Genomic DNA, 23,908 nt, shown 5'->3' on the forward strand with positions numbered 1-23,908 from the left:
AATAGGTCGGCCTGCGGTATGGACCCCATGACGCTGGCGGCGTTTCCTCTTTGTATCGCCAGTGAGATGCGTTGACAGAGGTACGCGCAATCTATGAATTGCTTTTCTGGAAATAAATAATTTCAATAAAAAAATGTGTAAATGGTGGACTTAAAGCCAAAAAGCATTCTCTTCCTTTAACAGTGAACCATTGGGTCAAGCATCAGAGACATAATTTTGGTGCAGAAATTAAATAATTTAAATAAAATAAAATGAAATAAATAGGTTAAGTACCTATTTATTTCAAGCTATACTACCCATATACGAGTATTATGATACATACTGTAGAAAAAATAGAACGTGTATACATTTGCACAACATACCCTAGGATTTTGGTTTGTTTTAAATTCAGGTTTAAGCTTGGACGATTTTTAAACATAGTTTAAATTGCAATATTATTTTAAATTAATTTGCAACGAAACTTAATCGCTTGTAATCAATTAATCAAGCTTTAAATTGTTTACTGTCGATGACAGTTTTCGTAAAACCAGCTAAGAAGAGTAAGAAGCTAGAATGGTAATTTCAAGTATCACACATTTAATCTTATTTATTAAAAACAAGTGAAGTTTGTCGCACCACTCCAGGCCCCGTAGCCGAATGGCATTTCTCCGACGCCAAACGAAAACGATACGCCGCTGGCTCTGTCGCGCCAATACGCAAGCGCGATAGAGATAGATATCTACTAGCGCTTCGTTTCGTGAGCGTTTCGTGAGCGATTGTGCCATTCCGCTAGCCACCCAGGCTCCGTAGCCGAAAGGCATTTATGCGTCGCGAAACGCCACCGAAACTCCGCAGAAATGTAGTCCGGCTCTGTCGCACCAAGGGCGATGGAGATAGATAGCAACGAAAGAGATATTATCGTGAGCGTTTCGTGAGCGTTTGTGCATTCGGCTACGCACACAGAAGAGCGATAAGAGGGCTTTCATGTGAAAATTTGTGAAATCGCAACCAAACGCTTAATCATACCGAGTGTGGTATCAAATTAAAGGGTTTTGCGAGTAGTTTACAAATATATACCATATTATAGGACTTTTTCTACTTGGTCTAATAAAATATGAGAAACTGTCCAGAAGTGGTAATAATTGTGACGGTGAAGGCTCGTTTTAAAAAAATTGCCAAAAATATATAATAGAAGTTTATAATAACTAAGGCATAAGAACAACTTTAGTAAACGTTGTAAATTAATTTAGTATGAAAATAACTTCGATGTGATGTAGATTTTCAAAGAAATTGTCACTTAATTTTAGGTATTTTTTGAAAAAAATTGAATTCGTCTTAGCCTCGTTTACTCTTTTTCAAAACCTTATAATAAAAATGTAGTCTGAGATGATTGTAGTACAGGATATACGTTTTATAAATTTACCAGTTTCAGTATCCAAAATTGTCCAAATTTTACTAATTCAGCGCTACACGCGGGTTTTCCTAAACGTGCATCGGAGAAAAATTCGTAATTTTTTTTGTAATTATTGGGATGTCTTTGCAATTTTTACACAATTGATATTTTTTCCCAGATGGCCAGTCTACTATACTCCGTTCTATTGTTATTTTCACCATTCCTCATGGTTGGTTACATCTTATTACTGAGAACTCCTCCACCACTCCCCAATATCGACATCAATGCCTGGTGGGGGCCTGGAAATGAAACGAAGCAGGATACCAGTATTAGACCCTTTGAAGTGCAGTTCAGCGATATGGTGAGACTTTAATAAACTATTGTAGCTTTGAAGATGTGTCTCGTGTCTCCATTCATAAAGGACACCGAGGTTAGTTGAAACAAGGGTAAGTTTAGGTCATGTAGGCCACGTCTTCATCTCGGCTAGTCTATGGCCACGAGTAAGCCCATTTATAGTAAAAAAAAGTTGAACAACATCAATTCTGTGGCATATAGTATTATCGTGTTGACTTGAGATAAGAATTATACGCTCTGTTTTAACTCACCTCGGTCTCCCATAAGTAAATAAGCTATGTCAAACATTTATTTTGGGTAATATTGACTTTTGTGGACCTAATGATTAAAAAAATATTTTAGATGATCCAAGACCTCAAGAAACGCCTGAAGAAGCATCGCATTTGGACCCCTCCGCTAGAGACCATCGACTTCCAATATGGCTTCAATACTGATCAGCTGGACAGCTGGGTCTCGTACTGGGCCGAAAAATACAACTTCAAAGGGAGAGAGAAGTTCTTCAACAAGTTCCCCCACTACAAAACCAATATCCAGGGATTGGATATTCACTTCATCAGGGTCCAACCAGAGGTAAAAGTTGAGTTGAGATCCTGTTCATTTCCCGCTGTTGCCAATGCAAATTATTTTCTTTTTCTACTACATTTAATTCTTCTCCATTCTCTGTCATCTATCCATTTTCAACTAGATCCTCTGTACACTCCATTAGTTTAGCCTTTTCCTGTTCCATGTTCTATCATGTCTACGGCATAAACACCCACTAGGTCTTCTCTACTCTAATTTCTACTAGTCAACTGGAGTTTTCATGAACCAGTTCATTTGATAGTACCACTAGAAATCCAGATATCTCATGTTGAGGTTAAAACTTTTTGCAGTTGAAACTGCTAAAACTGCTGGTATGTGTTTGGTATAAATTCATTGTACACATCGTTATCTTCAGTATTTCTAATTTTTTCCTGATTGCAGGTCCCAGCAGGCGTGGAGATCGTCCCCGTGCTATTCCTGCACACCTGGCCAGGATCAGTGAGGGAGTATTATGAGGCGCTGCCTCTCCTAACGACTTTCAGTGAGAACCGCGATTTCGCCATCGAAGCCATCGTGCCGAGCTGGCCTGGTTGTGGATTCTCTGATGTAAGTATTAAATAGTTATAGTTTGACGTGCTACCACTAGCTGGTAAAATAATTCATCAATTCAACATTTATGTGGATTAGTGATGAGAAAAAATGGAAAGGACCATTGAGTCTCATGATATCTCAACGTAGAACCGTGAACTATATCTGACATCTGTAACTAAACAGAACACATTTTTTAAAACTCTATAGGCTCCGGCTCGATCAGGCCTTGGAACTGCGGAGATGGCAGTGGTCCTGCGTAACCTGATGCACCGACTTGGCTTCAAAAAGTTTTACCTGCAAGGTGGAGACATCATAGGCATCAGTTTGGCCACCCTATTTCCTCAGGTAAAACTCTCTGACATCCTACAGTAGACTAGTTGACAACTATATTTAAGAAATTTGACTGGTTTTTCCAGGAAGTTCTTGGCTTCCACTCAAATGTGGGTGCCTCTGCATCAATCAGCGCTATTCTGCTCAATCTGATTGGTGCTTGGTTACCGTCTTTTGTGGTGGAACCTCATCTGGCACACCGAATGTATCCTCTGAGCTCGACCTTTGGCTTTCTACTTGAGGAGTCCGGCTACGTGCATCTTCAGGCGACCAAACCTGACACTCTAGGTGAAGAGATACTTTTATTTTGATTTTATTGCAAAATACGGTAGGATTAGGTACCATAGTCAGCAGCAGATACTTATGAATTTACAATTTTTAACAGGTTTGGCAATCTCTGATTCCCCCATCGGTCTCCTCGCCTACATCCTGGAGAAGTTCTCCACCTGGACCAAGAGCGAGTACAAGCACCTGCCCGACGGCGGCCTGGACAAGCACTGGAGCAGGGACCAGCTCCTCGACAACCTCATGTGCTACTGGGCCACCAACTCCTTCACCACGTCTGTCAGAATGTATGCTGAAATATTTAGTTTGAGGCAGATTGGATTGCAAATGGATGAGTAAGTATGATTTCTCGACACTAATAATATTAGACAAGTTTAGTTAGAGAGCATTGGGCACTTTTTACATAATTAGGAAAACGTTATTTTTTTTTGAACTGCTCATGTCATTCCTTAGGGCCTGGCCACATGGGCGCGTTGCGGCGACGCACCGCAAAAATTCTGCGTTGCGTTGCCGCGCCGCCAGTTTTTGCGGCAGGAAATCTGCGGCGCGGCACCGCGACGCAAGAACTCGCGGTGCGTCGACGCACCGCAAAAACTCGCGGCGCGGCACCGCAACGCAGAATTTTTGCGGCGCGTCGCCGCGCCGCCAAAACTGGCGGTGCGTCGGCGCGCCTCGATAACTATACATATTCAATTCAATTCAATTCAAAATATCTTTATTCATGTAGGCCTAGTTACAAGCTCTTATGAATAGTTCATTACATATATATTATGATCTTAATCTAACCTAATTATCAGAGCAATTTATTGTTGTAAATTATTGTTCATAATAATATTGAGTCTATAATATACAATTTCATATAAAAATAATCGTTAAACAAAAAATATATAATTAGGTATATGTATATATAAAAATACATGTCTAGAATATTTCTAGGAAAAATCCAATGTCCAAAAAAATACAATATTAATTTCATCAACAATAATAATAATAATAAACGAAAAATAAGAAACCATTTCGAATAACAATTAATCCCACGTTGTTTTATCATTCATGTAGTCTTGTGTTGTATAATAAGCTTTGGAAATGAGTACACGCTTTACATGATTCTTAAATTTATTAATTGACAAGTCAGTAATATGATTCGGAAGTTTATTATAAAATCGAACACAATTACCCATGAATGATTTTTTAATTTTACAGAGCCGTGTGAAGGGCACCGCGAGTTTATGTTTATTTCTAGTATTTATATTATGTACATCACAGTTTTTCTTAAAATTACAAATGTTTTTATGTACATACATAATATTCTCATAAATATATTGACAATGCATTGTCATTATATTAATGTCCTTAAATTTATCTCTAAGTGAGTCTCTATGGTTCATTTTATATATTGCTCGAATAGCCCTCTTCTGCAGAATAAATATGGTATTTATCTCTGAAGCACTGCCCCAAAGTAAAATACCATATGACATAATGCTGTGAAAGTAACTAAAATAAACTAATCGAGCTGTTTTCACGTCTGTTAACTGACGGATCTTGCTCACTGCAAAAGCTGCAGAACTAAGTCTATTAGAGAGGTTAACAATATGGGGACCCCACTGAAGTTTAGAATCTAAAGTTATACCAAGAAAAACTGTACTATCTACCAGTTCTAATTCCTCATCCTTCACAACGACACTTGTGCACTTCACGATCAGTCTTTATCCAGACATGGATCCCATTACGCGCATTCTGCTCTTGCTCGTATTACGGAGGCGCTTAAAAAAAAGGAGACGAAAAGAAGATGCTGGGTCAACCCATAGTTTCTAATGGGTCGGCAACGCGCACGTGACACCCCTTGAGTTGCGGGCGTCCATAGGTTACGGTGACCGCTTTCCATCAGGCGGGCCGTATACCTGTTTGCCACCGACGTGGTATAAAAAAAAAAAAAAAAAAACCATATATATATAAAATGAATAATGACGGAACTCATTTTGAAAGGAAATATGCGGCATTAAAGACAAGTGAAGTTCAAAGAATATTTCAGAATGACAATAGCAAGTTTCGAAGAACTGGTCTTTAAAATCTCACCTCGAATAAAAAAACAATATATATTTAGAAAACCTGTCGGACCTCTGGAGATGCTGAGATTAACTAAATATGCCGAATACCGAATATTTACCGAATATTCGGCCCATCTCTAATGTGGACAAAGGACGAAAGGACAGCCTTATAGACAGCAGGCAGGCAATTATGGTCGCGCGATAAATGATAAAAATATCAGGCCGTCCCAGCCCTATCGCACTATTTGTAAGTGCGATAGGGACTAGGGACGGCCCGATGTTTTATCATTTATCGCGCGACCATGATTGCCCTGCAACTTCTTATTGCTATCGGTGTCGAGTACTTATCCAAGTTAGGTATCTATTTTAAATATGACGGTGTAATTGTGTGCAGTACAGTACCTACAAAAAAAATGATACAGAAATTAAAAATAATTACAGTACGCTGAACCAAAATAATATATTACTTACAATACTATAAATCATATCATTTTCCTCAGAACATTTTTCCTGTCTTTGTGTATACTACCTACGGTTGGCAACCCTACGGCCGTTTTCACATTATCCGATCCGATATCGGATATAGGGAGGATGTAAAATGTAAGATTTATGCGCTTCCAGGTTTTTATTTATGTATTTAATAGATCATTATTACTAAAAAACGATATAAAACGCAAAAATTGCGGATTTAATGCAGATGGCACTCTCCTAGAACAGTTTTTGTCCGAGGCACCACCGAACTGCCGATATCGGCAGGACGCTTCCGACATTTTTGGCATGCCGGACCCCCCGCCAGCTGTCGGCCGATAATATTTGTGTGTGTGCGTATATAATGTAGGTATACGTTTGTAGTGTAGTGTGCGTGACAAAAGTGGCGTCTATTAAACAGCTGCTGTTAATGATGAATTTCTGTTGAAAACCAATTCATCGGTCCGAATTGCGGATACTAATTTTTTCATCTTTTAGTAGATATAGTTAAATGTAAAATTATAAGTATTTATTTTACTTGCCGCTCTTGAGTATTTTTATGCTCGTTATTTTAATTTTACAATAAAATATTTGAAATATAGTTCTTTTTTTTTTTTCAATACTACGTCGGTGGCAAACAAGTATACGGTCCGCCTGATGCAAAGCGGTCACCGTAACCTATGGACGCCCGCAACTCAAACAGTGTCACATGCGCGTTGCCACCCCATTAGAAACTTGTACACTCCCTTTTGCTGTGTTAAGTACACAGCAAAAAGGAGTGTACAAGTTCCAAGGAGGGTTCGGGTTGCCGACGACTCAAAGGACAATAGACGGAACAAGTTAGTTCCGTAAGTCCTCCCGTCATCAGCACACCGCACCCTCGTTGAGCTCCGAGTGCTTATAATTATTAAATATAAAACTTTTTAAAAATATTTTTTGATACAAAATCATACTTCATTGATTTGGAACAATGCGTTTTATCGGACCGACATCCGACACTATCGGAAGCGTTTATCGGATGTAGGATGTCGGTCCGACACCCGATATCGGATCGGATAATGTGAAAACGGCCTACACCGCTCAATGTGGCATTTGCACGATACAGCAACGTGCCGCGGCGGCCGGCCGTGTCGCAGTTGTTAGCTAAGCTACCCTTGTGTGCGTGCGTGATGACACGATTCGCTGATTGTTCTTTTAGGTATTTAAGGTCATTTCTCAAAATTTTGCCACCCCCACCCGTCAGTACGTTTATGTTAGAACTTTTTTTTTAGTATACAATATCTTCATAAATAAATTATCAATACATATTAAAAGACAGTTTTTACATAGAGGCCTGATGCTTTGAAATCGATTTATTTTATATTAATGAAATAAATAATAATTGTAACTAAGTTTTGTCGTTCACCTTCCGTGTCCCAACGCGGAGTACTCATGTTTCGAGTTGTTAAAAGTACACAAATTATTAACTTTACTTACCTTTATTGCTGTATTTTATTTGCATATATCCTTAACTTTTAAAACTAGACTATCTGATAATAATATTACACTTATGTTCCAAGTTATTTGGCTTTAAAGTTTGTCCACGGCCGTTTTTGTCGTTGACCTGTCGAGACAAACTCGCAAGCACTGTGCGATCCCTACTCCACCTCTGCCGCCCCACCCCGCATGAATCGAAGCCGCCAGTATCGGCCATCACCTGCAAGCAACGGCACTTGCTCACTACGCCTTGATTAGAAAATAGAAAATTTTAATTACCTCGAACGAGAGTTTGTAACGGGTAAGTAGTCGATATTCTGTCAATCATAATTTGGTTATTGTTTGAGATACTGCATTAACTGTAATATATGTTTCGTATTTTATTGCTTAATTTTTAGGCACTTAATATTTAGTTCGTTCGGCAAATACTTTTTGAGTTTTGGCGAAATAACTGGCATTTTGTCGGTCACCTGTGCATCGTTTACCTGGCTAAAATAGGCAAGTGAACGACATTTTAGGACAGGGTGGCGACAATAATGATCAATTTACCAATCGTAATAATACTTTTTTACATCTTCAATACTTGTTTTGTGCGTTAAATGAGAAAAGTATTACTGTTATATCGGTTTAGGCTGCATTTCTCAAAGGATTGTTGCTTTTTTGCGGTGTGTGTCCTTCACCTGTGCGATAAAGCCAAGTGAACGACTCAGTGACAGGAAACCGACACGTCGATCACTTGTCATAAGCCAGATGAACCATTACGAGGGGCGATCAATCGGATCAATAAGTAATGATAATGAATATTAAAATTAAAACATAACCTAGAATATGAGTATCTTTATATTTTTATAATTAAAAGTAACTCTTCTGTGATTTATTTACATATTTTAATTTTTTCATTTGTTTTTTGCCGCCTTCAAAAAATGAAATCTTAATTATAGTCTAAATACCATGTCAGTAAGCAAGTGCTTGCTTGAAGTGAAGTCACTTCATTATACTTCAGAGTAGCTATTATATTACAATTTTATTTAAAGGTCGGGTATAAAATATTAATGGCCCTTATATTGCCTTCAGTATGAGGCACTCACTTCACTTGTAGCTTTAAATACACCAATTAAGCAGCACCCTCGGCAATTTGAGGGTTCGGCCTATTTTTATTTGATTGTTTAAAATGATGTTATTTTAACTAATATTTTTTTTTATATAACAAAAAATATATATTCTTCTTTAATACTAAATATATACATTCAATAAAAAAAAATCAAAATCGGTCCAGTAACGACGGAGATATCGAGTAACAAACATAAAATAATAATAATATACTGACGAATCGAGAACCCCCTTCCTTGAGATTTGGGCGGCGGTTAAAAACTATTATAATGCTGATGGGCAGGTGAATGACGTCCATATCAGGTGAATGACCACCAAACTACAGGTGATCGACTACGGACGCAGGTTAGCGACGCTTGTCGTTAACTTGTCAAATGTGTCATACAATTTTTTACTAATTTGTCGTTAACCTGCTGCTGTTGTCGATAACCTGTGTATATTTATCCTTCACCTGATCATGATGTCGTTCACCTGAATTTTAATCGATCATAACTTCTAAAATAATTAATTGATATCGGTGCCTTTGACATTTTTGAAATGTTTGAGAAGCATTCAAACGACCCGTACAAAAAAATAATTAAAAATGCGACATTTAAAAAAAAAGAAATCTTTCACCTGTCGGTGCCAAATTTTTGAGAAATGGCCTTAAGTACTTTTAGGTGTTTAAGTACTTTTAGGTATTTAAGACGCTACAGGAGCGAAAATGGAAAGGAAAGGGAGCCCTTTCAATTTGGGAATTTTAGTTAAATATACTAGTGTTATTAACTAGATTTATCGAAAAAAATTGTCCATTCAGAACTCAGTTAAAAGATATTGCGAAAAAATTCTTTAAAATCGAGGTTCCGCTCTCGACTGTTTCCTCCTTCAAAACTTAATGAATCGTAAGTGCGTTTTCACATTATCCGATCCGATATCGGATGTAGGACCGATATCCCATACATTACAGGCGCCATCTTGTATTTTTTCCATTGAAATCCTTATGACATCCGATATCGGATCGGATAATGTGAAAACGGCCTAACGGAATTTAATTACTAACAAAAATAATTGATTAGTCTATAATTTGGATGTTTAAGATTATTGCAATACATTAAGACGCTACGGGAGCGAAAATGCTAAAATGGAAAGGAGTCCCCCTTTCAATTTGGGAATTTTAGTTAAATATACTAGTTTTATTAACTAGATTTATCGAAAAAAAAAATTCCATTAAGAACAACTCAGTTAAAAGATATTGCGAAAAAATCTTTGAAATCGAGGTTCCGCTCTCTTTTCCTCCTTCAAAACTTATTTAAACGGAACGAAATTTGAGAATCTGAATAATTTAAAATGAAATAATCTGTGTCGGACCGTTTAGATTTTTTGGACAATAGGCTAGTTTCCTATACTTAAAATAAAATATTTTATGCAGTGCACGAAATAAAGCACCACATAATTAGAAGGGAAATATGGACAGTAGTTATTTTTAAACATAATTTCTATTTAATAAGTCAAAGAGAAATATATAAAGTAAATGAATTGACCGTGACGTCACTCCTCAGTATTTCATAGTAATTCCATATTAACAAATCATTTTGACAGTTCATAAAAAGAAGCTGTTTTGACTAGTAGGAAACTAGCCTATTGTTACCGATCTTGAGTATCCCTTTTTCGAGCCATATTGAAAAATGCCGTTTTTTGAAATTTTTGATTGGATCTAGCATCTTTTAAAATAAGAATAGCAAAAAATATCAAAACGGTCCGACTCAGAAAAAATAATAATAATCTGTGTCGAAAAAATCATTGCTCTATCTTCAAAAACCAAGGAGGAAATAGTCGAGAGCGTTTGTATGGAGAACTGACCTGTATCGTATCGTCTTAAGAAATCTGATTTCAAAGGTTTAGGTAGGAAATCTAATCATCAATATTATTGCAATGTAAAATTATTTTTTTCTTTTTTCTCCGTGTTTTCTAACGCGCTTATTTTTAGGAAGCGGTTTTTTTTCATGGTTTGTTTAAGGTACACACCGACATATTGTAAACATTTTTTAGTTTTTCGTAAGTTAGTCGTTAACGGTGGTCTACAGCTAAAATTGATCTACGACAGAAATGATCTGTACATATTAAAGTAAGTAGGGAAGAAAACCGCCATGCTGAAGTGTAATTTGTGCATGCCACGTCTGGTCTGTCGCATGCATGGTGAGACGACTTGGACGCCTTTATGAGTGACTGCATGGCCGGAAAAATAACACCAGAGGGAGTTGAGGAAATCAAGGGGAGAGGCCTTTGCCCAGCAGTAGGGCACTATAACGGGCTAATTAAAAAAATCTGTACCACTTTAATTTTAATCTATTTTTAAGAAAATTTCCTACTAAAATGTAGATTCTAGCGAAAAAACGTACCTAGGTTTTTCCAGTTGAACATTATTTTTAGCTGCAAGCCACTGTTTACGATTTAATCGATTTAAATAAAACTTGCCTACTAAATTATCCATTTGCATATTGATCGTAGTGAAAACACGTACGAAAACGACGTACGTTTTTCTGTTTTACTTTTTTAAAGGCACAGGTCACACGTTTTTCATCAAATTTATATCGTACCGTTTTGGTTTTTTGGCTAATTGTTACCAATCTTGAGTATCACTTTTTTTGCGCCATAATGAAAAAGGCAGTTTTTGGAAATTTTTGATTGACTCGAGCGTCTTTAAAAATAAAAATATCAAAACGTTCCAACACAGATAAGATTAATAATTAATAACAATCTGACTGGGAACAAATCAAATTATTTTATTGAATATTTTTTTGATTTGTTATTTAATAACTAGAGATCGTTATCAAGGTGCACTTTTCGTGGCAAACGGTACGGTTGGCAAAAAAAACAAATACTTACATTTAAATATTCACTTTGTTCTTAACTACAAAATAAATACTTACCTTCTTAGGATTACACCTCTACGGTATGTACAAAGCCTTTTCTGATGAACTATATATTTAAAAAAAAAATAGGTACGTAAATGACATTAATTATGTCATAAAAATACATTACGCGAAGTGTAGACATATTATTTTAATCCAAATAATCAAATGCACTCTAGATAAAACTATCTAGAATTGTTATTCAAGTACCCAGTTCAAGTCAAAAGTAGTGCACGAAGCCAAATCTGTTGAACAAATTTTAGTTATTTATTCAATGTAATTTAGATAAATAATTATAAATATGTGTATATTTCATAATTTGTTAAGTATATAATGTTTTAAATACTTGTGTATTTGTTTTTTTGCCAACCATACTCTGCCACCAATACAGCACGCTGATAACGATCTTTATTAATAACCTAACAATAAAATTAAAATTTTGAAAAAACTCCCGACCGCGACATAGTGGACCGATTTTCATGAAACATGGCTAAGAACACTCCCGACTAACTCAGCTTTCAGACAAAAAAACGAAATTTAAATCGGTTCATCCGTTCGGGAACTACGATGCCACAGACACACACACACACACACAGACAGACAAATAGACAGACAGACACGTCAAACTTATAACACCCCTTCGTTTTTGCGTCGGGGGTTAAAAATAGTCTTTCGCTATACTGCCGTCCTATCACTAAAACCCATCTAACCCACAAATGATAGTTTTGAGATATGGGCAAAAAACATAAAAACCCATATCTCTAGGAAATGTGTCGATTTAGTCCAGATTTCTTTTATTCTTAAATTAAAACTAAATTCACGCTAACATTATTTAAAATCAATTTAATTAAATATTGTTTAATTTATTAGAAATTCGCCATTTTGTGTTTAAGTTATGCAAATAATTCCTAAAATATGTATGATTTTACTGTTAAAACACGGTTAAGTATACTTTAGCCGTTTTTAGGATTGAATAATACATAAAACATGGCTTAATAACGGCAAAGTAAATTTACGTGTTTATAGTAATCGTAACTGAGCATTGCATAATAATCTAAAAACATAGCTTAATAACCGCAAAGACACTAAACAATTTTATACTATCGTATATGCTCTAAAAGAATGCTGTAACCGTTTTTAAGCTATGCAATGACTACTAACATCGAAATAATTTGTATGCATTCCTAATCTAAAAGCCCGCTATATGACAAACCAGCGACGATTACTAGGTTTTAGCATTGTCATTCTTTTTAAAAGGAGTTTATCATTTTAGCAATGTCCCGTTTACCTGCAGTACCTGCACTAAGTTTCAAGAGCAATTCAATTTGTTAAATGAATAAAAGACAACTGTATGATATTGTAACCATTTATTTGCATGCATAAAAAACCTCGTTATAAGTTATGTTACAAATTAACATATTTAAACTTAATATAATATTCTAACATTAGTGAAAACTAACATAACATTAATATGAAACAATAAAATTCGCTTTTTACATTGCAACAAATCAATTTGCTATACTGACACGGTGAAAGGTGTCGCTCTTGGATATCCAAAGTTATTCGTATTATTACTACAATAAGTATAATACACTATTAAAATAATGTTTTTATTACCGAGTTATATAAGGTTAAAAACGGTTGACATTGGCAGTTCTTACAAAAAGAAACACGGATTTCATTTATTATTCGCCAAGCAAGTGAAAATAGCAATCTTTATTTATTTTATACTTCAAAAATTCAAAATACATTTAGGATTGTTTGACATAATAATTTTCTCTCTTTCCGCTTGATTCCGTTCTTCTTAAAATTTATTATTCTTTTTTTGTGCGTTTGGTTTTCGACAGTTGTATTATTAATATTACGAGTGTAGTGCTCTATATCGACGGTGGTTCTACATCGATAAATGGTTATATGTACTTATGTGTAGGTCAGTCCTCCTTTTCTGTATGTAAAACTTCTGGATTTGAAGGGTCTGAATGCAGCAGAATACTTATATATCATACATCTTTTTTTTTTTCTTTAAACTAGAATCAATATAGAGATCTTTGTTAACAATTTCTGGTAAAATCAGGTGCATCATTGCTTAAAATTGTATTAACTAGTCTGTTTCTCTGTTGTTTGTATGAATTGGAGCGGATAAATCAAGATAAAGCTTGATTTTGGATGATACATATGTTGTCATTTTACAATTTTTACATGCTAGGTATAGAGTTCTTCTTATTTCGAGTCATCACTTGTAATTTCAATGCGTCTGCGACGGAATAGTCAAAAACCTTCTTTCCTTATATCAAGATGAGAAGCATTTTACGAATGATTAAAGAAGTAAACGTTGTTCGATTTTGTTACAACGAAGGATAAACCCAAATTCGATGATCGTCAGCAACGGTTTTAGCTTGGACCAGTAAAAGGGAGTTTTAAAATTGATGTATTTTCGTCAGCATTGAAAATTAAATCAGAAACGTTCGACGTGGCTAAGTTAGGCAAAGAATTCTGAGGTATCAATCTCAAAAATTCTTGAAACAATACACAACGATAGAATGTTCCTTGGTAAAGATCGAGTTGAGCAATCCCCTTCTGTTCTACATTTATTAAACTTACTGCTGGTGTGATGACTTGTGGTCGGTTTTTCGGTATTCATTTTATTCGCAGATCTCTATTATCGTTTGTATCCTGAAGTTCGTAACAAGCCTAAAAGAAGATTTAAAGATTTTAAAGATTTTTATTTAAAGATTTAAAGATTTTGTAATGTCAGATATAATGTTGCGCAAGTAATCCATACCTACAGTCCTACATAGGTACTAAAACATTGTAAGGTAAATAAATGCTTACAAAATGTATGTGGCTATGGCAATGCCTACATAGCAATAGGATGGTACAATGTAATTTCTTGACTTATTTATTTACGCTTTATTTGTACACAATAGTTTTAACTTGATGGAATAACTTATGAGTTAGGTATTTACTTGTCGCGGCAAACGTGTGATAATACGTTAGCAAAACGCAAGTTGTGCTTGAAAAAAACCTTAAAAAAAAGATATTTAACACTTACCTGGTCTTCGGTTTCTTAACATTTTAAGGAGAAAATGTTCATTCACCGGTCACTACAGCCTTCGCACAACCTTCTGCGCGCGAGCCGCTCGGCCGACTGTCGGACTGGCGCAATAACTTTGGAAGGTATACTTTTACAACTAGCGGGGTTTTAGCGTAGCTTTGCTGGTTTATCCTGTTTCAGTGTGGCATTATGAATATTTTTTAGTAATAAATTCACCGTAAAGCGCAGTAACTAGGTTTTAGTGATGTATTTGTAACCGAAATTACAATGAAAGTCTTTAAATACACGGTTAAAGGACTTTAGCCGTGTTTAAGCGTAGTATTTTATTTAAAAAAGTGAATGTTATAAAATGTAATAACGCAATTAAACGGCTTTAATGGGAATTTATGAAGCTTATGTCATGTAACGTTGTTATAGTTATGTATCGTGTGATAAAACTATGAAGATAAACAACTGCTAAGCGCTTTAATATAAGTTATAGAAGACAAATGTGGGTTTGCGGTTTTATACTATTGAAAAGGGTTATAAAATAGTGCACTTAGCGAGGTATGTCGACTCTGTATCTCGGTAACTAAAAATGATAAAAATATGATTCCAAGACCAGTCGATGGGGAATTCTTTCCTATTTAAGAATATTTATCCAAATGAAAACTGGTAATATGCAGCTTAGAGGGGTTCTAGTGATAGGACGGCAGTATATCGTAATGCTGCAAATGGATTCATATAGGAGGTGCAAGCACTAATTGTTGCCTTGGGCCTTGTCGTTTTTTCTTTCGTGTATGATGTCTATTTCAATTTATAGAATAATCTGTGTTGAAAAAATCAGTCTACCTTCAAAAACCAGGGAGCAAATAGTCGAGAGCGTTGGTATGAAAATTGAACCGTCCTGTATCGTCTTAAAAATATAATCGATTGTCGATTTAGCCCCGCTCCCCAGCTGCCAGCTTGCGGACCTGAGGTTGACTATGATAAGAGAAGCATCTTAGCAGGTTGCCTCAAGGGCCTACTCCAAAATCCTGCCAGATTTCCGTCCATAGTCCATAATAGTGCGTAATTTTATTTTCACGAATTTATCGGATTCGGTTCGGACGTAGTTCGAAAGCGCTCTATTTTTAACGTAGGTACCTATCGTCATATTCAGATAGAACGAATATTTTCTTTACCTATGTATTTACAAATTGTCAAATCTTTTGGGAATTACATAAAAGTCATAAAATTATTTATTTAATTAAATTTTGAAAAAACCCCCGACCCCGACATATAGTGGACCGATTTTCATGAAACATTGCTAAGAACACTCCCGACTAACTCAGCTTTCAGACAAAAAAAATCAATCTAAATCGGTTCATCCGTTTGGGAGCTACGATGCCACAGACAGACAGACAGACAGACAGACACGTCAAACTTATAACACCCCTTCGTTTTTTGCGTCGGGGGTTAAAAATGTTATTATTTAAATCTACCCATCGATGTACCCATTGCGGAAATATAAATTAGAGAGGCACTCCATTGTCAATAAACCCTTAATTGCATGATTTTACTTTTTTTAACAATTTACAGATATATGACACCATGGTGGTATATATGCTGAGCACTGGAAAAATAATGAAAAAAATCTATCACCATTTTTAGGGTTCCGTACCTCAAAAGGAAAAAACGGAACCCTTATAGGATCACTTTGTTGTCCGTCTGTCCGTCCGTCCGTCCGTCTGTCAAGACCCTTTTTCTCAGGAACGCGTGGAGGTATGAAGCTGAAATTTATATCAATTACTCAGGTCTACTGTCCCTTGAAGCTGTGAAAAAATCAAACTTCTAAGCCAACGCAATCAAAAGATACAGCCGTTTATGCCGCAAATTTTCGACACTTGCAAGGGAATCAAAACCTACAGGGTGCTTCCCGTGAACTCAGAATCTTGAAATTTGGTACGAAGCAACGTCTTATAGCATAGATAAAGGAAAAATTACGAAAACCATAAATTTTTAGTTACATCACATAATATATTTTTTTTTAATAATTGTAAACCTTGCAGGTTTGTACGGAACCCTCGGTGCGCGAGTCCGACTCGCACTTGGCCGGTTTTTTTAATATGAAACAACGTAACTAAAAAAGATGAATAATAGCATATTGAAAAATTCGAATATTGCTTAGTATTTTATCGTGAAAAACTGTACTAAATCTACTATTGATTCAATTTTCGTGATGCTTGGAAAAAAATCCATCACCAAGTAAAGAAGGGTTAAATATAAACGACACGAAGTTTAATTCGAACACAACAGTTCACAATTGCGAGCAGCGGTAACGCACCGCCAGTTTTGGCGGCGCGGCGACGCGCCCCAAAAATTCTGCGTTGCGGTGCCGCGCCGCGAGTTTTTGCGGTTCGTCGACGCACCGCGAGTTCTTGCGTCGCGTTGCCGCGCCGCAGATTTCCTGCCGCAAAAACTGGCGGCGCGGCAACGCAACGCAGAATTTTTGCGGTGCGTCGCCGCAACGCGCCCATGTGGCCAGGCCCTTAGTTCCGAGAGATTTTGAAATCATGTCGAAAGTGCCCCGTTGTATGATGGATCCAGACCAAATTAATACAAGTTAGATCAGGCTCGATAAACGCACTTATTGCATTTAAGAGTATATTTTCAAATAGACAATTTGTCATGAAATATTTACTTCCAGGATCCCAACCCCAGTCCCAACCTGGATCATTCAAGCAAAGAACGAGCTGATCTTCCAACCCTGGCGGATCCTACGAATAAAGTTTCCTAACCTGATACACACCAACGCTATCGAAGACGGTGGTCACTTCCTCGCCTTCCAGCTACCAAAAGTCTTCTCTGAAGACGTGTTGAAAGCTGTCAGCGCTTTTAGGAAGCAAAAGAAGGAAAATACTGAGTTGTAAATAGGAAATCGTGAGCTAATATCAAGTTTAGGTAATAAATATATCAGTAATGCTATTGAATAATAAATTTATTATTAAACCTGGCGGATCCTGAGAAGATTTCTGAACCCAATTTTTAAACACCAGCTCCATCGAAGATGGTGTACGTTTCCTCGCCTATCAGCTGCCGAGGGCTTCGTCAGAGATGTCACTGCTTTTAGGAAGCAAAAGAGGGAAAACACTGAACTATAGAAAATCGTGAGCTAATGTCAAGTTTAAGTACTAAATTTTTCGGTAATGCTAATGAAGTAGTCGTTGATCATCAAACCCTGGCGGATCCTGGAGGGAAAGTTCCTCAACCTGTTGCACACTATCAAAGACGCTGGAGACTTCCTCGCCTTCCAACTGCCGAAGGCCTTTTCTGAAGGTGTGCTGGAATCTGACACCGCTTTTAGGAAGGTAAAGAGACATATTTACTTCTGTGAGGTTTGATAGATTTCTGAGATTTGATATTCCTTGCTTTTGAACTGCCGATGGTATTACAGAGGAAGTATTGAAAACTATTAATGAAGACTTTTAGGACGATGAAGAGTAGAAAATAAAGATGAGCAGTGAAATTAGCTTGATGTTGTAGCCTAGAATGCCGACACCTAAAATAATAGGTATGTAGTTACCTAGATCTGTACTCATTAGTCTCATTTTAACTACCTTTAAAACACGAAATTGCGAACACAAAACTACTATCAACTGGAACAATATTTGAAATGTCTATTTACACTAATGTTAATATAAAATTATCTACGACGTTTCGATAGCGAGTAGTCGCGTCCAAACCACCACAGAGGGCGGTCGTTACCATCGTGTAACAAGTATCAACTCTGTTTGAACGAATTAAAGTGTCAAATCGTGTTGCAAATTATGTAGTGTGGTGATCTTTGGGATTATAGGCGCTATTTCGAGGGAACAAGGCTGGATTTTGATTGGTTTTAATGGTTTTATTATGGTTATTTACATTTGTTAGTCGCGTGTTTCTGATTCGAGTTTATTTTTGTAAGAAACGCGGTTTTAATTTAATGAGATTGTATAGGAATGATCATATGCGTAATTTCGTACCTACTTGAATACATGAATGCGTAATAAATTAAATAAAAAACAGTATGAAAATAGGAGAAACCATTTTTCTAAAATGTAATATTAATTGGTCTCATTAAAAAGAAATTAAAAACATTTCTATCCATCTCGTTGTTAAACATGCGCCACATGTACGTACGTTATCAAATTATTTATTTTGATGCTAGGTAAAATATTTGAATTTGAATTAAATTGAATTTTATTAAAAAAACATCTAATTTACAAGTTACAAGTTATATAAATAGAAACCGGTTTTCGCAAACCATTAATAAGCTATTCATACTTCTTACACAAGTTAGTCTTAGTTATCACTATCACTAATAAAATTGTCCTTTTATTAAAGATGTTTCAACTTGTTTAATATAATAAAATATAAAAAAAAAAACATATAATTAGGTTCTTAAATTATCTATAACAGTTAGACCAACATAGTCTTGAATAAATAATAATAATAATAAATAAATAAATTTCATTTATTTTCACCTCACAAAGGACATACAAACAATTTGAACTAAAATTAGAACAGCTTAGTTTTACTATCCTTTGTGAGAGACTGGAGTCTGAACTAGGCGTGAACCTGTAATACAGATCTCCAGGCTCTCACCCCGGAGACAAGGAGAAATATTCAACGAGATTTTTTACAATGTATACCTAACAGGAGTTGGTTGCAATAATGAGGTTGTATTAAATAATCATCAATGTAGAAAAATAATAGGGATAATCTACAGGTACATTTACAAATTCATGCAGGGGCATGCATAGTGTGTATGTGTGTGTGTGTTTGCGTGTGTGTGTGTGTGTGTGTGGGGGGGGGGGGTGATGGATAAATCATTTAAAACAAAATATGACCTATTTTATTTTACAAGATCCTCTAATTTCTCATAGGTTAAGGTCATCAACCAGGAAGAGAGTTTTGATTGACATTCCTTAACTGTTAGTTTGTAGATATTTATAATTTTATTAACCCGATTATATAATTTTGGACTCAGATAGTGAAAATGACGACCAGAGTGCTTCAGTCGAAAATGGTGCACCACACAGGTACATAATATTACGATTTTCCATTTAACTATTTACCTATTTGTTAATATGCCTTGTTATTAAACGCGTGTAAATACGAGGAAAACACTTCAAAACCCGTGTATTACTTCTAGATAAATTTTATCGCCCACAACTCTTAATTGTCAAATAAGAAACCTTATCACAAAGACACAAGGGCCGCCAATATACAGAACATAGTGTTACTGTTGTACGAGATTTGGCCCTGATTTGCGTTTATTAAAGAAAATAGGCTTATGTTATTTATAGATTCTATTTTATTATATCACGTCTTCAGATAAAAAAAACTTTTATAAATACAATTATTTTTATAAATACAAAAAAAAACTTTATTTCTGGCCGGGATTTGAAACCCTGACACACGTGATGTGCCTGCGAACATTAGACCGACCTCTTATGATTATGACTGAGCTACGCTCAGCCGATGCGCGGTCGGCGAAATTAACGACCATATTTTGCGTTTACTAATGCGAAAGAAAAACGCATGAAAACTCGAAAATTCGCGTTTTCCAGGATCTAAGGCTAAGCTAACTCGATTTTTCAAATTTCAGCGAAATCGTTAGAACGGTTTACGAGATCGTCGGTATATAGAGGTAGTAAATAAAAATAAATACACAATTAAATAATAAATAAATAAATAATAATGCATGCGTAAGCGTTTTCATACTAACAAGCGATTTTTGATACATAAAATGCGGCTCGATGTTGATAGATGTGACCACCCTAAACAAGCAGGTGTTTATGTATATATGTATGTAAGTATGGTATAAGAGGGAAGAAGTAACAGATATACAGACTTACTGCCTATTTCGCATTGATAATATTGAGTAGTGTGATAAAGTTACAATAATAATAATATTCTGGGTGCTGTTTATTTTGAGTTCAAAGTTTATCGTATCAAAAACGTCTCGACAGTCGAACGGACTGTCTAGTGTGAATTAATTAGTGAACGCACGAAGACGGCCTGTATATGCAGTTTTGCAGGAAGCTATAAGTACCAACCAAGTAAAAAAAAACACATAATGAAGTCATCAGTTAAATGATAACATACGAAAATGTCTGAAATTATGTAGGTATATCACTTCAGCCAAAATTTGAGTTAGTTTTAAAAACAAAAATACAAAGGTTCTTCATGATACGAAACCTACCTCTATATCATAATTTTATATATATCCATGTACCTACTTTTCAGTAGTAATTACAGAGAGGCAAAGCCAGCAGCGTATTAGGCACATTTACTAGAGTAGGTACTCTAGTATCGAACCTGTTTAATGTGTATATACATACTATGGTTCAGTTATTTTTAAGTGTTTTTTATCAAAAACCTCTAGCTTTATTATTATTTTAGATTTATTAATTTTATCTATTTTGTTTGTTTTATGCAGTTGTTATTAAATATATTATCAGTTCAAACATAATTAAATAATAGTGCTAAGTTGTTACGTAGTATTCTATGTATATTAAAATATCTGACGTCCCAATTTTTATTCGCGACATCTTGACGCGTCGTATGCGTCGGGACTTGGTTGTTTGCACGATTATCTAAGCCTATATAGAGTGTCAAATGTCAATTTATGTATTATTTTTTTATAGTTTGATATCTTGGCTATTGTCAACTGACAAGTCTCAAATGCATACCGTCCAAAATATTATTGTCACGTCACGTCGAGCGCAACGAGAAGTGCCTCCTTACCAATAATTTCGAAATATTAGCAATATCCCTAGAATAATATGTTTACTTACTGGTAACACAACTTGGCACTTAATAAGGGATCAACAGCCTCTTATCTAAGGTCGAGATTTCACTGTCAAAGCGATAATATAACAACTAAAGTGTCAATAAAGAGCCCTGAAATAAGTTCCAAGTAATATCAAGGAGTACGTACGAACAATAGAAAATTAAATAAATAAATATTGGGGGACACCTTACAGTCCTTACACAAATAAACCTAGCCATAAACTAAGCAAAGCTTGTACTATGGGTGCTAGGCGACGATATACATACTTTATATAGAGAAATACACACTTATATACATAGAAAACTTCCATGACTCAGGAACAAATATCTGTGTTCGTCACACAAATAAATGCCCTTACCGGGATTCGAACCCGGGACCGCGGCTTAGTAAATTGTAAATAATGTTAACAAATATATTAGCAATATCTGGGCGACCGGGCTTCGCTCGGTTCTATTTTATTTAATATATCACGTCTTTAGATAAAAAAAAACTCTTATAAATACAAAAACAAAAAAAAGACAAAAAACAAAAACTTAATTTCTGGCCGGGATTCGAAACCCTGACACCTACGATCTATCTGCGTACATTAGACCGACCTCGTACGACTGAGCTAAGCGGAATCGATGCGCGCGCGGCGAAATTAACGACCATATTTTACGTTTACTAACGCGAAAGAAAAAACTCATGAAAACTCAAAAATTCGCGTTTTCCGGGATCTAAGGCTACGCTAGATCGATTTTTCACCCCCGAAAACCCCCACGTAACAAATTTCAGCGAAATCGTTAGAGCGGTTTCCGAGATCGTCGGTATATATAAATAAATAAATAAATATACAAGAATTGCTCGTTTAAAAGTATAAGTACCTATGTCATAAACCCTAATATTTCTACAAGATTTTTTTACAGAAATATTATTAAGCTTATAATATATATTTTAAATAAAAAATGATAAACACATTCCTTTATTTTTCACTCGTTCATGTTTAATGTGATAGCTGACCAAGTGACCAGCCACTTAAGATTCAGAAGAAGTAGACATTATTGGCATTACATATTTTCTTTTGTCTTTATGTGTTATATCATAAATTAAATATAACAAGATCATACCATCCCATACATTAAAATGCGACCGCTTACGAATGTCTTGTAGCTTTCGATTATACTTGTAGATGGCGTTAAGTGTCACTTTTGACATAGATTTACGGCTCGGAATTGACACTTAATGCCAATCTACAAATAATCGGTGGCAACAAGGCATTTTTTGTGGCGCCATCTATGTGTGGTGGAGTGTAAGCGCGTTCGTAGGCGGTCGCATTTTAATGTATGGGATGGTATGATGATGGTATGAACTGTTTGGATGCACTTTGATGTGTGACCGGTATAAGATAGAGCGTCTAACTTTAGCAAATATAGGGAAAACGCTAGTATCATGTCTTATTAAAGAAGAAACGACGCGCGTGAAAAAACGCTTAACGGGAGCCGCCCTAACTGAAGTGTAATTCAACCGTAGTTATGAAAATAATAAATATGTACTATCAGCTGCAAAAGGCGTGCATGGCGAATTTATCAATGAATTCATTCATATTTTCTCCATGCACTTTTGCAGCTGATAGTACATACTTAGTTATGATATTATAGTAACATGACGGACACTTTTCAAAATTAAATACTTTCCATATTTATCCCGCGGTCCCGGTCGCAGTCCGGGGTTCGAATCCCGGTTAGGGCATTTATTTGTGTGATGAGCACAGATATTTGTTCCTGAGTCATGGATGTTTTCTATGTATATAAGTATTTATATATTATATATATCGTTGTCTGAGTACCCACAACAAAAGCCTTCTTGAGCTTACCGTGAGCCTCAGTCAATCTGTGTAAGAATGTTGAATTTATTTATTTAGTTTATTTATTTATCTAAAAAGTTCAGAATTAGGAAATAATATAATATATGTAGATCAGCCCAATTTTATCCAAAAATAGCACCAAGCAACCCGTATGACAAACTAAAACAAAAGACCTTCACAAAAGAAGTAAAGATTTCCTGTCACGTAGAAAAAACTTACCTACTATGTACTTTATCTGTACACTACAAATTATTGGAACTTCATTTGTCAAGTTAAAAAAAAAACACAATCTAACTACAGACTAAAAACGAACTGCCAAGACACTTTACTGAAAACATTGCCTAAAAACCGGCTATTATTTTCTAACAAAACTTATTAAAAAAATAGTTTACAACCAAACATCCTCTACCGGTTGACCTTAAACAAATCGGATAGTACGGAAACAATCGTCTAATGATTCGATAAATAAATAGGTCATTAACTAATGTGGCTCATTATCTGTCTGCCTTAAATCCTCGCTATGTATGCTTCAATTGCTTCATAATAAATCTAGCACTTGAGAATATGAGGAACCAAGAACAATATACTCGTATTTATACCGAAGAACCTAACATTACCTCCTATTTCTAGTGATTTTATGTAGCTGACTATAGTGACTATAAAGAGATGTATCACATTTTGCACTTTATTAAAAAAGTAGATTGGTAGAAAGGCAAACATAAACATAAGTATTTATTAGCCTAGACAAGCGATCGAAAATGAGA

At 35.6% G+C, this 23,908-nt stretch overlaps 2 protein-coding genes across 6 annotated transcripts in view; both read left to right on the forward strand.

Moving 5' to 3' along the window:
* The first annotated feature begins 1,563 nt into the window (after positions 1-1,563).
* LOC125241306 (juvenile hormone epoxide hydrolase-like) lies at positions 1,564-17,432 on the forward strand. Of its 3 annotated transcripts, none has more exons than XM_048149718.1 (7): positions 1,564-1,733; positions 2,069-2,302; positions 2,690-2,854; positions 3,047-3,184; positions 3,256-3,457; positions 3,555-3,789; positions 17,171-17,432. In XM_048149718.1, exons 1-7 carry the CDS (start codon positions 1,599-1,601, stop codon positions 17,391-17,393), a joined length of 1,332 nt encoding a protein of 443 aa, XP_048005675.1. In that variant the 5' UTR covers positions 1,564-1,598; the 3' UTR covers positions 17,394-17,432. The 3 variants fall into 3 exon arrangements, with proteins under 3 accessions (XP_048005675.1, XP_048005682.1, XP_048005689.1); XM_048149725.1 differs by having other exon boundaries at positions 2,069-2,296; XM_048149732.1 differs by lacking the exon at positions 2,690-2,854 and having other exon boundaries at positions 1,567-1,733; positions 2,069-2,296.
* Positions 17,433-18,214: 782 nt separating this feature from the next.
* LOC125240687 overlaps positions 18,215-23,908 on the forward strand; it is a 40,508-nt gene continuing 34,814 nt past the window's right edge. For 2 of the 3 annotated variants that reach the window (XM_048148703.1, XM_048148718.1), the window contains exon 1: positions 18,215-18,355. The gene's annotated coding sequence lies outside the window, so the exon portion shown is untranslated. Of the gene's footprint in view, positions 18,365-23,908 lie in introns of all 3 variants that reach the window. The other variant, XM_048148712.1, reaches the window with a different exon arrangement.

Source organism: Leguminivora glycinivorella, chromosome 2, assembly GCF_023078275.1.
Source record: "Leguminivora glycinivorella isolate SPB_JAAS2020 chromosome 2, LegGlyc_1.1, whole genome shotgun sequence".
NCBI lineage: Eukaryota > Metazoa > Arthropoda > Insecta > Lepidoptera > Tortricidae > Leguminivora > Leguminivora glycinivorella.

Bases quoted from the DNA above. Each gene is read 5' to 3' on its own strand.
- LOC125241306 (XM_048149718.1), top strand. From the start codon at position 1,599: ATGGTTGGTTACATCTTATTACTGAGAACTCCTCCACCACTCCCCAAT. The intron at 2,303-2,689 runs GTTGAGTTGAGA...TCCTGATTGCAG, and splicing joins GGGTCCAACCAGAGGTAAAA to GTCCCAGCAGGCGTGGAGAT. The intron at 3,458-3,554 runs GTGAAGAGATAC...AATTTTTAACAG, and splicing joins GACCAAACCTGACACTCTAG to GTTTGGCAATCTCTGATTCC.